At 49.4% G+C, this 16,618-nt stretch overlaps 1 protein-coding gene across 1 annotated transcript in view; it reads right to left on the bottom strand.

The window, feature by feature from the left end:
* The window catches only part of LOC100678771, a 105,010-nt gene extending 88,815 nt beyond the window's left edge, over positions 1 to 16,195 (bottom strand). The window contains exon 1 of the mRNA XM_016981292.3: positions 15,495 to 16,195. Coding sequence (XP_016836781.1) covers positions 15,495 to 15,508 — 14 coding nt within the window. The 5' untranslated portion in view covers positions 15,509 to 16,195. The remainder of the gene's footprint in view (positions 1 to 15,494) is intronic.
* Between the last annotated feature and the right edge of the window lie 423 nt (positions 16,196 to 16,618).

The raw sequence follows: 16,618 nt of genomic DNA, 5'->3' as shown, positions 1-16,618 counted from the left end.
ATAAATAATCGATTCGTCACCGAAATTTCGGGTCCCAGCGTTGCGGAGATCTCGAGTGTCGGGTCGGATCGAGGAAGCTGTAGGCGACTACGGCGACGAGAATAGAAGCGCCAAAATTTATGGACAGCTGCGCGCGTGCCCGCGCGATAAAGACGTTCGACGCTGCAGAGCGAGCGACACCGAGAAAAAAGAGAGAGAGAAGGAAGGGTTCGCGTAGTCCCGATCGGATTGCCGATGCTAATTTCCAATCTCGTGTCGGCGATCGCTCGATGTGTTACTGAAGTTCGGCGTCTAACCGATAGCTCCGCGTGTTCGCTCGCGCAGGAATCTCCGAGATAAAGTCTCACAAGAGGTAAATCATCTTCAGCTGGAAAATATTTTGAAAATTGGTCGCGCTCGTGATTTTAATAATCATCATAATATTTAATAATCTTAAATTGTAACCGAGCGAAGCCATTAGTCCCTCCCGTCCAATTGAGGTCGCTCGAATCTCGTCTATTCTAGTATATAGTGTAGTAGTAAAGCTTCTTTCCTCCTAGCCGAAGATCTCCCTCTCGCGCAGTATTTAAAAAATACAGACTGCAATCAGAGCACCGATTTAGACGCGTCGCTGTAAAGGTGAATTATACACAGCGGAAGGGACTACGTATAGGAAAAAGTCGCGGAGTGAGTGGAAAAGAGAGATTCACGACACGACGCCCCCCGATCGTCGTGTGTTTTTAAAAAAGATATTTAGGCCCCACGCGACGACGGCGCTCTTTCTTTCTCTCGAAATAAAATCTGACCCATTTTCCGAGCTATACGCGCTCTTTTTTTCTCCGCGACAGACGATTCTTCTTCGCCGCCCGCCGGTTTCCTTATGGTTTCCCTCCGTAAACACGGGACTTATTTACACGGATCTGCTTGCGATTGCTCAACGATCGATCGTTACTATAAATACAGAGCTTCGCTTTTTATTGTCGCGATTCGCGGAATTCAGACACAGAGCCGCAGATATGATAAGGTCGGAAGGGAAAAGGAGCGACTCCCGACCCATTAGTGCCGACGGTAATAAAGTCGTCGTCGCGCGGTTTATGCTGCCTCGGTGTATCGCGGGAGCAGGACGGAGATTGTAAAAATATGGAATATTAAAGGGGACGGGATAATAAGTGCGTTTTGAAAGCCTTCGAAAGAATAACTCGAATATAGGCGTGTGCTTACCAATTTTCGCATTTTTTTACCGGTAAAACTCGATCGAGTGCGATTGTTCACTCCGGTAAACATTTCCGACGTACAATAATCGTAAAATCGCGAGAGGATCGTTTCTATTCTTAATGTAGCCGTAAACCGGGCATTAAGATGCCGAGCGATACTATACCGAAAATCGATCTCTCGCCGTAGTATAACCCCTTGGGTGCAGGCGCACCTAATTCCATTACCGGTCGCTGCGTGTAATAAAGATGCGTTACTGTTATTATCGCCGCAGTTCGGGAATGTGTAACGAATATTAAGCGATCTTATCGTCACGAAATCCGGCGATATTTCATCGCCACAGCGGCGCTGTTTGTTATTCCCTCGCAGCTCGCCCCCGAAATTTATTGCTAATAAGTAATTAAAATTTCTTCTTCACACACACGCGCGATTATTGATTTCGCTCCGGAGGTACATACGCATTCGTTTATTACCGTACGATTATATGCGTATCGACTTTTTATTAATGTTCTCTTTCGGAGGTAAACAGGGTCGTTCCGATTGATAACGTCGGGGCAACAAATTCCTGCTTATCGCTCGCGCTTATCTCGGCAAGCGCGTTCGGGCGAACAATGAGAGAAACAGAAAAGCTCTTCAATAAATTCAATTTGTCCCGTCGCGGCGGCGGGCCCTTATTCTGCGGGAAAAAATGCGTTGCCTAATTTTTATGCAGAGGTAGAGAAGGGAGAGAGAAACCGCAGTGCGCGCGACGTCAAACGAGCCTCGTAACTCATACGCGGCCCCCCTGGACCTCCGGAATTCGGTGCTCGGCTGAAGCTCTCCTCTTTTTAATCTTCTCTTTCGTGCGCAGCCAGTCTGTTTTCGTCTTCTAATTTTCGGGTTCTTAGAACCTATCGCGAGCCACCGTGGGACATATAAGGCCTGAATTAATAAGTGCGTATGGATTTAAAGTTATTGTACACCTATATCGAGCTGGGAAGCGTACGGTAACCGTTAAAAAAATCGCACGCGAATTCGATAAACGCCGGCTTCTCAGCGACGAGACCACATGCGTCTCGTACCGGTTTATTCCACCTGAAGATCTTATCGCGCGAGCCCTTCGAACATCGCCGAGTGTATAGTCTCTCTTTTTCTGTTTTTTTTTTGCTTCACCGATATATTGTAAAGTATTGTTCCAGTAAAACTGTGTTACGACCTTTATCTCAGATAAAAGCATTGATTTTGACATATTAGCGAAGCCGCTTTCGTGCAGCCGTAGTTCCAAGTATAAGCGATTTATAAGTTATGGAATTCCCACTAACACTTATAGAGATATTTGCAATGGAATTATTGTGTTCTCCCATTACCTTAATTAGTACTTCATTAGCCTATCGCGTCCGCGGCTCCTCTATATTTGCGCGCGAAATTCGAACTCGCTCGATTTTCCAAGAAGCCACGCGGATAGCGAGATAAGGATTTTTCCTCTCAAAATTTATTTATAACCTTCGAAAGTTCTTAAAGGCGCATACCTATATAAAGATAAAATTCCGGGAAACCCCGTTTTATCTCAAGGATAATTACGCGAAGTTTATTATTTTCGCCGATAAATAGCCCCGCGCTAAAACGGCTCAACTTATTACGTATATATAATGTACGAAACGATGTATCGAAAGTCGAGCAGATATTATCGGAGTGTACAGAACGAGCCGGCGATGTTAATGACAGCATTAACCAAGTGCCCGCAAAGAGATTATAACGAAACTGGAATGTAACCATACGCAAAGCGTTAATGCTCTTCGTACGAGAAACCAAACGGTTTGCTCGTCATCAATACAAAGCCATCGCGTCGAGTATGGAAAATAAGCCGCATCGAAAAAATTTTCCAAGCCGAGAGGAAAATTAACAGCCATTAACACGTCGTTGAATCTCGCGCGCGCGTTAACAAGCGCGATAATTGCGCGTCGCGAGCACAATGATCCGACGACGACGCACTTGCGATTCTGCGCGATAGCGATCTTTTCACGCGCGGTGCGAGCTGTTTACACGCCAGGAGAGTAATGCCTGCTCGGCGCGGTTGTAAGTGCGCCGTACCAGACGTAAACGGCTTGAATTAATAATGCCTCGATTTTGCGTTTTGGTATACGTTATAAATAAATGCAGCGAGTTAAAGCAGTCGCGCAACAATATAATTCCGAATGACACGGCCGTAAATCGCGAACAGCTCTCTCTCTCTCTCTCTCTCTCTCTCTCTCTCTCTCTCTCTCTCTCTCTCTCTCTCTCTCTCCCTCTCTCGGCGCTCTCTATCCTCTCTAAATCACATTGCACAACTCAATCGTCTCCGCGCGCGTATACGCGAACGCATGCACAAAGCCACCGTAAATCGCCGGAGCATCTCCTCCGGTGGTAAAAGCTGCGCAGCCGCGCGGCCTAGAGCAAATAGCGCTGGCCAATAAAATCGAATTGAGACGCGTAGGGAGTGAGAGAGATAGTCGGAGTTATTTACGACGAGCCGGCAGCGATGCTGCTGCTGCTGCTGCTGGGCTGCCTGTGCTCTTGTCTATGTGTGCAACTCTTGCGAGTCTTGTTGTTCTAGGACTGAATTATGCGTTTTTTTTCTAAGAGTAATAGGCGAGGAATCAGGAGCTAGAGGATTTTTCAATAGAGCAGGTGCCACGGTACAGCTAGCCATGATGAAACTGATTATGAAGCAGTTCTGTAAGCATGAGCGGCCCGAGCAGGACCGACGAGTCTATTTCGGCACACCAGGTGTAGCGCACCAGCTCTATATCTAGCAGTGTTTGGCGAAATGGAAAATCGGTCGTGCACTACCTATCGGCAGCCGAAAAGTTCAAGCGTCGCGATAGAGGCAAGTGCGGAATTGCTTCGCGTTTTACTGTTACTCGAGCCTCGTCGGATCTTTTGTCCCAGTGTGTACAGTCCTCATCGCCGGTCCAGCTGATTTACGAGAGAAAGAGAATCTCTCTCTCCGCGCGTCGGCCGCGAGAAATAAAAATAAAGCCGAGTGTGTTTCAGGGGTTACACGTATGTGGGACCACTACGCCGATCGTAAAACCACGTGTGAGCGCTGCGAGGGGCTGTAAACACCGCAGCCACGGGGAGTTAGTTGTAGCAGTATTATACCGAGAAACAATGAGGGTAATAAGAGTTTTATGGCTAATTTTCGACGTCTTCATTTTTTTTAAAGAGAAAGAGTAGAGTGTGGGGTAAAAATTCGAGAGGAAGAACGCACGCGGCTGTGCATTAATCCGAGTCATATCGAAACGAGGACGAGATAAGAGCTGACTACAGGATTCTCGAAATCTCTCTCGGGCTTACACATTTCGCGCCGATCGCGCTGTAATCGACCTCAATATTTCACGCGCCCCTGAGCCACGACATAGAAGCGTTTTATCAATCGCTTCTTACTTTTTGTTCCTTCCCTGATGATGTATGCACGCAAAAAAAGACAGTGGCGACTTTTAAATACCGACAGCCGAAAAATAAGACACTCGCCTTAGATTTACGACGGTTTTAATAACACTTGGCGGCCTCTCAAATAGAGCAGCCACCTTTTTTACGAAACTTCCTCTGCGCGCGCGCATCCACACTAAAAACTCTTCCAAATGACAGTAGCCGCCGTAGCCGGCGATAAATCCAGAGCGGCGATTTAGACGATAAAATTTGTTTGCGTCCGTATTCTCCCTCTCATACGCGCGTGAAAAAAGGGCTCGCAATATCAATTTTCAATTCGCGCCGAGCGAGAAGATTCCCGAAACGAGCGGGGGAAAGTTATGATAAAAGTATTGAAAACTGCGAGCGCGCTTTTATGGCGCGCCGACGGATCGCCGCCCGTAAAAAGTGTGTCGAACCAATCGATGACGTCGACTCTAGTTTCGAGGTCCAGTCGAAGGCTTCCGCGCGAGATGGGATGTGTGTGTGTGTGTGTGTGTGTGTGTGTCCTTTGAGAATGATTTTGAGGTCGTAACGGGTCGCCGGCGATGCACTTGTTATTAAACGAGGAGAAGTTTCGCGGATATTGAATTTCGCTTTTAATTGCTCGGAGGGTGTAAAAAAGTCGTAAACGCCAGGTGCGGAGATATCAACAGCAAAGTTTCCTTAAAGAGTATTTTAATTTCGGATTCGAAGGAGTATATATATATATATATATATATACATAGGTTCGAAGGAGTATGTTATAACAGGCCACGTTAAAAAATAATTTCAAGATGATCAAATTTTCTACGTCGAATAAATCGTCGCAAGTTCCATGTAAAAAGACCGTTTCCTCTCGAAGGCCGCGACTCTATGACGCTCTCGCGCTATGTGAAAATGAGAAAAAAATAATCGATACTCCGCGCCGCGAGAACACGTTCCTCCCGTCGTTACGAAATTCCTGCGGCTGTCGATTATCGGATATTAATTTGAATATTCCACGTGGTTCGCGCTATTCTGGTGCGGCTTATTTATTTCGGAAAAAATAACGGTACGACGACATTAGAGGATAATAGCGCCGCGTTTATTTATAGTTTTACGAAGATACCGCGACGCTGATCCTTAATTACGAGTATTATTCGACTGCTTTCAATGGACTGGCCCGCGTGAAAGCACAGCGCGACTTTTCCCACGAGAGACCACCTACGCCTCTCGGTATACGCGCGTTTCGCAACACGTGTGTATCCCATAGAGCACATAATCGGAAGACGTTGCTCTTCGGAAAATGTGTTTGTAGTTCATTAACGCCGTGTGTAATGCTTGCTCGTGATGTCGGCCCCGGGCGTCATCAGCCTCGAAACTGTGAAAAAGCTATGCTAATTCCGCGGTACCGCATCAGTCGCGCGACGCTAAGAGCCAAGGAAAACACCATTAATGATGAAAAGCCCTCACCGACATCGCGGATCTCCCTCTCGACAAATTACAAGTGGATTCTTTTCCCGCCAGCGCGTGAATCGAGACACAAAAGCCGGCCCGGGCAAACAGGTGTGGCGTTATTTTCCAATTTAAATGGGACTCCGGACAAAAAGCTTGCATCATATTCCTTCGACACGTGTCGAGTACACGAATAATACGCCAGTATCTCGGCTCTCCCGCTAATTCGAACAGCTTATACGATCCGCGGGAGGAACGATCTCGCAGGCACGTGTGCGTCGAGCTGCGACGAGGTGAGAACGGAATGCGGGGGGACAGCGCTCATTAGCCGCAGCGAACGCGAGACTTCAATCAGATTATGCGTGCGCGCGCGCAAGAGAAGAGGATCGAGAGCTGGTAAGGCGGGTTCGATGAGCCGCTGCGCTGCAGTCGTGCAGGAGACAGCCGACGCGTGTAACTTTCGATGTTATGAGCTGCTGCTGGTATTTCATGCTCGATTTTTTAACTCGGCTGCCTCGAGCGGGGGCAAAAAGTTGTAACGAGCTTTTCGCGATATCGCGATTCGAGTGTGAGAATTAATCAGCGCGGGTTATCCGAAAACCTGAAATCCGCGCGAAGGAGATATTGATAAATGCAGTGGAGTATATAATAATTAATAACTTACATCTCGATCGTTTATTTGCTAAATAGGCTGCTTTTAATAATTATTACGGAATGTAATTTATATCACTGCGCGCATAGCGAAGAAAATCAAAATCGCCATCCATCTTTCACTGCTCGCGGTATATGTCCGCTTGAGTTCTGCGCGCGGGCCGATTTATATAATAAATGCACTAATTTACGTCTAATAAGACTCGTTTCTCTTCTAATCTCTATATTTAGAATCGCGGCGCACTCGGATAAATCCAGCGCTCGCTGGAGAGCAAAAACATTATACGCCGCTAATTATTATTTCAAAAAGACGAGATCAGCAGCTCCTCTCTACGGTAATCCTAAGCGTTGCCAAATTAGCAATGTCTTGAAGCGAAGACACCTGTTCGATAAATTAATCGCGACTTTCGACAGAGCGACAGCCGATGACGACGTTGATCGTCGAGCGCGTTATGTGCGCTGGCTGGTTGGCGCGCGAGGGCCGTGCGTCATTGGCCGCGGCTCTCTGGGAGAACAGCGCGACCGGCCAATAAATTACCCGTTCGGTACGCACACTCGGCTTCGAATCGCTGCGACACGGAAACAATTTTACGGCGATGCTCCTTTTCGTTAATATGAATATATATATATATATATATATATATATATATATATATATATATATATATATATATATATATATATATATATATATATACATACATACACGTGGTGGTTTTTTTTCGTTTTTAAAACGGACGACGCGGACTGTTGCCGTCGCTTGTACATCAATGGGTTATTTACGTTTATTACTCTTTTCGAGTGTAAAAAACTCGTATCGAGGCACGTAGCGAAATACGTGTGCGTATATAGCAGCGGCGGCACTAGATTAGATCGAAAGCAATGGAGCCCTCGGCACTTCATAAATCCCGGCTGGCACATCTCCCTCCTCGTTTGACGTCGCTCGGCGAAATTGACAGATCGCAGCAAAGGAGAAGAAGAGGATCGAACTGCGAGCATAAATTGTTCGATTGTTTTCTAAATTGAAAGACGAGGCGTTATCTTTCAAGAAGCCCATACGCCTCGTATACACGCAGCTCGGATAGAGATCTCAAAAAAAACGCGGACTGCGAGTATACGTTACCACCTCGAAAGATTCATCCCAGATAAATACCCTCGCGCCCGCGGCTACGCGGCTCGTAAACTCTCACGTGGCTGCAGCAGCACCTGCACATACACCGGTAAGTGGCCGATAATCTCTCGAGCCGCGCGTTTTACGCGTCGCGCACCCACGTTTACCCGACGAGACGATATGCTCATACCCCCGAGCTGCTGCGCGTCCGAGAGTGCGATGATTGAAAGAGTGGGCTGAAAAATTGGCCTTTGATGATTTTATCCGCGCCTGCAGCGCAGGATTTATAGTATTGGAATTTTCGAATATGTGGTGAGAATTATTAATAGATCAGCGGCTACTCGATGCTTGATTAATCAAGTATAATTGAGCGGCGCGTTTTATCGCATCGGCGACTCTGTATAAACTAGTTGGCGATAATCCATCAAGCGCGAATGCAAAAACCGTAGTGCAAAATTCAAGCGGCTGCCGACGTAATATAACAGCGTGAAATCGTAACTTTCGACAATCCGACGACGGCAGCGGCGGTAAAGGAAGAGAGAGAGAGAGAGAGAGAGAGAGAGAGAGAGAGAGAGAGAGAGAGAGAGAGAGAGAAGTGAGACGTCGAGGGAGAAAAGAAGCAGAGTCGAAAGGAAGGCGAGCGCTGAAAGCCGATCGATCGAGCCGAAGCGACAGGCCACTGGCCGCTTGTCTCGTCCGTCTCCGTGTGTATACGCGCGTGTGTCGTGTGTATCGCACGACAAGTGCAGCAGCGGCGGCGGCGGCTCCTTCATGGCCGAGCGCTCCTGCCTGTCTCTCGGGCGCTTCGAAAAAGAGTAGCTCGCCGATATCACTGACCCGACGGCCTGATTGGCTGCGCGGACTTTTATGGCTTTTATTTATTTCCCGTGCTAATGACGCTTTTTTTTTAATTGCTCGGTGCACCATAACCGCACCTTTTTCTCGCGAGGATGATCGTCGGCGGCCAACTTTTCCTCCCACGAGTCCTTATGCAGGCAAGAAAGAACGAGAGATGGATTAACGCGGGGACCCGCGAAGCTAACAAGCGAATTATCTCCGAGATATATTACACGGCCGCTTCACGGGTGGTTAAGTACGCGCGAGCGAAAAAACGAGGAAGGAGAATCCGGCGCTGCTAAAAAATACACCGTGTTCTCAGCTCCTCGACGTCGTCGTGGTATATACCTTCGCTGGAATTGTGTTATTCCCCGGAAAGCCGAAGGATTGATTGAGTTTGCCCGATAGTGGATTACCGTGTTTACGTTGAGTCGGGAGATTTTTATTTTATATCGAAGTCCCTCTCTCCCGATAGCTCGCGGGTTGTAAAAATTTCAGATGATGCGACGCTTCTCCGAGAAAAAATCTCACGGTGTCTTATGAAAACCCCGCAAAAAGAGAGAGAGACGGCAGTTTCCGAAACGCCCACTCTGGTCTGCTTTTCCCGAGGGTAATGCCTCGTAAGCCCGGGGCGCTAATCTCCTTATATACCGGTCGCGTATTCCCTCTCTCTCTCTCTCTCTCCGGCTCTGATTTACAGGGATGTTTTCATTGTCTTTCGGCGACTTCAGCGGCCGACCGTAAAGATCAGCTCTCTCCAGCCCTATATACGTTGTGTAACGCGTTCGTTAAGAGGACGACTTGATTCGGGAACACGTTTCGCGGACGCATCGCTGACTTTTAGCCGATCGATACCGAAATAATGCGAAAATCTCTCCGCCGTCGCGCAAGACGGAAGAGAATCGAGGAAGGAACGCAAGAGTAGAAAAAGAGTCCGGAGAGGGAGCTTAATCACATATCTGCGGAATTCTAAAAGCCCGGTACATATACAGAAAGAGAGAGAGAAAGAGAGAGGGAAAGACTCGATGCACTTCGATCGCTGAATTTATGTGCCCCGGCGAGGCCAACGAACCCCCATTAAATCCCGCGGGTATTCGTGCGTACTCGGAAAAATTCTTGCGCTTATATTCTCTCTCTCTCAGCTCTATGCATGCCGGCACGAGAGAGTGTATTATGGTGTGCATAGAGAGAGAGAGAGAGAGAGAGAGAGAGAGAGAGAGAGAGAGAGAGAGAAAGAGCGAAAAAAGAAAGCCCTCGCCGTCCTTTTTCCCTCATAAAGTCGGAAATCCCCATTGATCGACAGAAAGAGTCGTAAGAAAATATTATTCCTCGAGGTGCAGCGCGCCGCTCGAACAGAGAGAAAGAGAGAGAGAGAGAGAGAGAGAGAGAGAGTCGCTCTTTCTCTCCGTGTGAGCGTGAAAAGGGTGAAGAGCTGCTTGCGCTTTTCCGCGAAAATAACCGGTGCCGTTGTCCTGTTGGCTTTTCGCACGCCGGAGGCTGAATACTAATTTGGACAGAGTAAACACAACACTCCTACGGAAAATAAACAATTTTTGTTTTTTAAACGGAAAAACTTGCCTCTATTGGATCACCCAAGCTTTATCCAGTTGGACTTCTCGCGACGAGTTTCCCAAGTTTTGAATACATATTTTTCCGGAGACTACCTATGGGAGAAAGATACGGCCCGATGGTTTTTGGGCGACGATAGCTGTTTTTCCAAAGATATCGCGAATTAAATAACGCTGTTTTTTTCTCGAAATTTCGACGCTCCGAAGTTTTATGTCTCACTTCCCTTCGAGAACCCATACAGCGATAAGCCCTTGGAAAAACTTGGCGAAAACCATAGGGCGAAGAGCCGAGGCATAAAGTAAAGCATCGACACGCGTAAGTCATACAGCCCCGAAAGCGAGCTCACGCGGGAAATGTGGCCGAGGCGAAGTAATGCAAGGAAAGCCGAAGAAGAGATAAAAAGAGTCTCTTTTCCTCGCGCGCGAGAGTGTATGGAAGCGCACGCCGGGGCGATTTAAGGGAGTGGCCATAAAACACGCGGTATACGTGTGTATACCCCGATATTTTACCTACGCGCGCGAGAAAACTGAAAAATTTCGCCGCGTGTGTGGGAGTTGTTTTCGCGGACGAAGAGGCGATGAATTTATAACGTGTTTCGGGAAAACTTTTCGAAACTGATACACACACACACACACAGAGAAGCGGCGACGACGACGAGTCGTAAAAATATACAGCGGACGTCAAATTCACCGCTGGGGGTTGGGGTATATGTTTCAGGTATATCCTTCTGTAACTTCAACGTATAAATCTTGTTCGCGCGCGGGCGGTGTGTTTGTAATCGAAATTCGTCGAAAAATATAATATCCTTCGATTAAAAACGCGCAGCCGTGAAGGATCCTCGAGTCTCGAGTTCCACAAAAGGCACACACACGCCAGATCGAATTTTCCGCGTGGCCCCCTACACGGGCGGCTCTCTATCAAAAATTCATTGTCTCCCTGCGTGGCATAAAGCGTCGGCCTAATTTTTCCGCGTCTCTTTCCCACAATCCTCGCGTTCACATGCGGCAGAGAGCGACGCGGAACATGTGTATAGCAGCAGGTAGTCGAAGGAGGCGCAGTGTGCATAAGCGGCGGAAGAACAAAAGCCGCCTACTCTGCGGCAGACTCCACAGGTGCTCCGCTCGCGTTTTCCTCGGGAAAATTCAGGCTGTATGCAGACGGGGAATCGGCTTTGATTTTTCAAGCGCGTCTTTGCTGGCTCATAACGAACGATCGCGTTTTTAAATTCAAACATCGCGTTTTATACGATTCCATCTAAATTCAAGAAGAAGAAGAAGCCCGCACGCTCATCACGGCGCCATTTAGCTCGCCTAATTAAAATTCCCAAAAGCGCACTTTCTCTCACTCTCGTCGGGGCGCCTCAGCGGGCGTCGCATCGGGGCAAACATCGCCCGCAACTTTCTAGCGCCTCGTCCGTTATGTATTCCACGGCGGCGTGCAGTGTATTACGGTTCCGAGCTGGGCGCGGTCATCTCTCTCGGCTCGCAGCATAACGAGCAAACTTTGCTCCGCTCAAACACTCTTCTGACGAGTAGCCGCGCGCATCTCCCTGCGGGATTTTGGGAAAGCTAATATTTTCTCTCGCTCAACCGAAATTTCGTCCAGAGCGCGTAATAACACGTACCGCAGTGCGTGGGAGGAAATGAAAAATTAATGCACTTCTGGACCGTGGCGTACGACACTCGGTGTACTGCGTGCGCGCGTTCCATTATACATCCTCGCGGCCGCGTTTTTATCCGTCATCCCGAGCGGCGTCTCAAGGTCTAGACGCGCTTGTAACGCTCGCGCATCCGCATAAGAAATCTCCATTTCGTATACGTGTACGGGATCGATCCAGCGCCGACGATCAATCTCAATTAACCCCGTATAAAAGCTGCAGCTCAAAACACACGTGAGCGAGTGAGAGGAAAGAACGTACTTCCTCGAAGCGACTGGCTTTCGTGCGATCGCGCAACAACGACACCCACGATTACTCGCTCGGAATAATACCCGAGACGGTAATGGCTCGAGCGGCAATAAAGCCACTGCGGGGTGGTAGCCGCTGCTGCTGCTGCACACACGGAGAAAGAGCCACTTTGCTCGCCGCGGCTATTTTTTTTCTTCTCCTTCTGCGCGTGTCTCGCGGTCGCTTTAAGTGCCGCCGCCGTGCTATTGTTTTCTCTCGGATATGCGAGCGAACGTGTGGGTGTGTGTGTGTACTTTTATACGCCGAGGTTCATGACCACGCCGAGCTCTGCGTGCAGTTAATTCGAATCGGATTTTACTCGGCGTCGATGCTCGTTGCGCTATTCTTGGAACTCGGGAACGATTAGTCGAGATTCTCGCCGGCATACATTTATTCGGATGCGGGAAGCATGAGGCGCCGCGTGTATAGTAAGCTCCTATGTGAGTGGAAGAGAGGACACCTTTTAACGGCGCAACGGCGCGTTAACGTCGCGGAAGCAATTACGTTCCGCGCTCGTGAAAGACCGCAGTAATATTCTCTCTCTCTCTCTCTCTCTCTCTCTCTCTCTCTCTCTCTCTCTCTCTCTCTCTCTCCAGCGGAGGACCCGTGAAAGAGCCGAGGCTCTGTACGGTGACAATAGTATTATTATTCTGACGCGCCGTATAATAGCTCTCGGTCGGCGATTTTTCTCGAATACCGAGGAATCTATACCGTCGGCTTCTCGCGCATTGATGATAATTTGTCGTATAAGAGTAAAATCGCCCGCGGCTCGATTGTCGGCCGAAGGAAAAGTTATTTACGTTACGAGCCCCGAAACAACAATAAACAAACTCATCTCAAGCCGTGCGGAGGGACATTCGGGCTCATTATACGACACAACGCCGCGTAACACAATGAGGGCCATTACGTCGCGCATTAGCGAGGATTGAGTGCAACCGAGGCCTGGCGATCAAAAAATCTCGACAAAGCTCGGAGCCGTAAAGACACTATAAAGGAGTTTACGAGGTGAAAGTCGGAGAGAGCAATTTTGCAGGGTGTGTGTAGTTGAACAAATATCGTTTAAAAAGGACACGCATTATGTACAAGGTTCGCGAGTGTGTAACTTTCGAATCAGATGCATCAGGAAAAAAAGCGCGTGACCCCCTGTGAGAAAGGGGCGACGTGCCAGAAGCTTCGATATAGGTAGCGGGAGGCTCGCGCAAAAATAATTGGAGCGAAGAAGTACATCGGCTTGTGGATGGAGTTACGTAAGATGCCGAGAGGGATATACGTGTTACGTGAGGAGCCGCGAAGTAGCTCGGAATTTCGCTTCTGTTGCGCGATGAATATTGAATTCAGAGCTGTGCGCGGAATCGATAGTGCAAGAGAAATTATGAGCGACAATTACCAGTGCGGTGATGGACTACTCATGCTTGCGAGCAATAAGCGAGGCGCGGCTAAAAAGGCATCCGCGTGTACTCGAAAAACGGCCAAATCCATTCAGCTCTCGTCCTTATTCCATCTCCGAGGCAAGCGAGAGAGGGAGGGAGAAGAACTTATTAAGCGAGCTCTTGCCAAAGTCTGATTCCGCTATAGGAGATTGGAAACTGTTCCTCTCTCTCCCTCCGATTCGATTCTCCACGCGAAGAGCTCTGGCCGCATTATGTCAAAGTGCATTTCTGTGCTTGAAATATCTGGGATGTGTATACGTACGTGTATACGTATGTGTGTGTATACCGACTGGATACGTGCTGCGAGAAGAAATCGGAAATGGAAACTCGGCTGTATCGACCTTTGCACTCGTTCTCGCGAAGTGGCTTACGTATAAACCCTCCGCTCGATCCATTGTTTGGCTCTGATGAGTTCTCCGTTTTGCATGCAGAGCGCGAGAGAGCTTCTTTTTTCCGAACCTTCTCCTTGCGTTATAATTCCCCCCTTCGAGAGTGAAAAAAGCCGGGCACTTCCATCATCTCGATTCAAAAATTCGCGGGAGAGAGAGAAGGAGGCGCAGGCCGAGAGAACTAGCGAACGAACAAACAAGTCCATCCGGCAAAAAGCGCGGCGACATAACTCGCGCCGGAAAATCCCGGGAGTATGATGTTCACGAGGGAGAGAGAGAGAGAGAGAGAGAGAGAGAGAGAGTAGCGCCGGCCAGGCGGCAAAAGCCAAAGTGCCGGGGCTGCAGCGCTGACAATGTCGCGAGGCGCAACGACACCATTAATCCCACCCGGAATCGCGGACAATAAAGCATTTATCCAGCCGGCGGCTGCTACTCTGCTCTGACGGATGTTCCTCAGACGCGCCGCCGCTTATACGTGCGTGTACGCTATGCGGTAACAGCTCGTTTTTCAAGAACTTTGGAAAATCTTCAAAAGCTTCTCGGTTCTAGAATGAAGCTCGAGATGAAGAAAAAGCCAGGCTTCTCGCAAATCATAAGAATCCTCTCCCGGTAGAGAGCGTAAAAAGCTCGGCTGCATCAGCGCAAAAAGATCGCATCGCATTGGTAGCTTCCTTCCCGAGGAGCTATATACGAGCGCTCGATGAATGAATAAACCGAAAAATAGAAGAAGCCAGTCCCAGCGAGAAAAAGCACAGCCATTGCTGCGTCGTTAGCGGGGTGGCAACTGCACACAGAGACCCACACACAGACACTAGTCTATCTCTTTAATCTAGCAGCAGCAGCGCTGCAGCCTTGGCTCGCGCGCGTTATAGTCGTCGCTCGGCGAATTTCGCTCGTTTCTATTTTCGGCGGCGAATCGAACGCGCGTCGTCGGGAGGGAGGGAGAAGCGAAGCGCAGCAAACGTCGGGGGGCAATTCATATCGTCTTCCGGGATTCTCGCGCTCTCGCGAGAGCTGCGTCCTTCGGACGGACGAACTATCGCGTGTACGCTATTTTTGGGGGGAAAGGCTGAAAGCTCGCGATATAGCCGATAGGAATTAAGAGATGTAGGGGGGTCATATTGATCCGTGATTGATGAAGCGCATAGGGAGAATCGTGGAAGCTTGGCAAGCTGATTGTTGGAAAATCGTTTTTTGGAAGACGCGCGTGCGGTTGTTATTCTGGCACGGAGCTGTATGGATTTTCGGGAGAATTTATCGCGCGCGATTTAGACAAGTTTCGTGCAGTGCGCGGTGAATTATACCCGTGGAAGTGGTGACGCGCGGAATTGTCTCATCGGCTCGCTCGAAATTTATTCGTCGGGGTGGAGGAGCCGCCGCAACTCTGAATGAAGCGTGCGGTTGGTTACGTAAGTAGTAAAGGCCGGCTTCGGCGAGACTCAGCCGAGTTGGTTTCGTTGAGGGAAAAACGGTGGGTCTCGGGATTCCTGAAATAAAAGAGAAAAGAGAAAAAAGAATGGACGAACCTTATAAAGAACATGTGTGTCCCGTGGTCCCTCGATTGACAGTCATTGGGTCTCACTGGTGGGCGAGTAGGGTGCGGGTCCGTAGGCGAGCTTGTCGTCTTTGGCAAAGTTGCAGTGGCACCTGCAGCCGGCCGCCTCAGCAGCAGCAGCAGCAGCACGCATATATAACCGCACACTTCCGCCACGTGTTCTCCTCTACCAGAAGCGGCGACGGCGGCGGCGGCGCGACTACTCTCCTGCACCACTACTTCGACTCCCTTGCGCCGCGCTATTCTCTCTCACCGTGTTCTCGGCTATATGGGACTATCCTATACTCTCTCCCTCACTTATCCTCTATGTCACAGTTGCGCGACGTCGCGACGAAGCACCAGCGCATGATATTTAAGCCTCATGCAGTCCCTTTCGCCCTCGGCTCTCACTCTCTCTCTCGATTCGCAAAAGCTCGAGCTTTTCTGGACTCTTGCGGACGAGTTGCAGCAGCGGCACGTGTGGAGCACGCGAGCCGGCTTTTCGCAAGCGACTGACTGCCGAAGGGGCAGCAGCAGCAGCAGCTCTCCGCTATTCTCCCGTGGCTGCGTGTGGGTGTGTGGGTGAAAGAGAGAGAGAGAGAGAGAGAGAGAGAGAGAGAGGCGCGGTGGTGGTCGATAGCGCGGCGCTCTACTGACGTCGCGACGGCTCGCGGCTTCCACCCCCGACGAGAGTAGCTCTACACTGCCGCCGCCGCCACCGCCAGCGCTTCTCTACTCCCCCTCCGTCGCTCTTTCTCTCGCTCACCCTTTGCGCGCGCATAGCCTCCGGAACAACCCGGAAACTGACGAACCTCGCCGGCTGGATTCTCCTCTCTCTCTCTCTCTCTCTCTCTCTCTCTCCCTTATTTCGCCACGTCCCCACTTCCTTTCTCTCTCCGCCACCCCCGCAACCAACACCCCCACGAAGCTCCCCTTCGACGCCGGCGAAGGGAGGAGAAACAGAGATGCGCCGTCGAGGGTTATCTTCTTGCGGCCGAATCTTATTGTTTTTGGAAAGTGTCTCGCGAAATGCAAATATTTACGCGCCTCGCGTACATTGATTACTGAGGCAACAACGCTTGAGAGCTCATGCGACGTGTGTGCTGGGTATTTTCG

Source organism: Nasonia vitripennis, chromosome 1 (genome assembly GCF_009193385.2).
Source record: "Nasonia vitripennis strain AsymCx chromosome 1, Nvit_psr_1.1, whole genome shotgun sequence".
In the NCBI taxonomy this organism is placed as follows: domain Eukaryota; kingdom Metazoa; phylum Arthropoda; class Insecta; order Hymenoptera; family Pteromalidae; genus Nasonia; species Nasonia vitripennis.
Note: the sequence above shows the minus strand (reverse complement) of the source record. Positions and strands in the feature narration are given on the sequence as shown.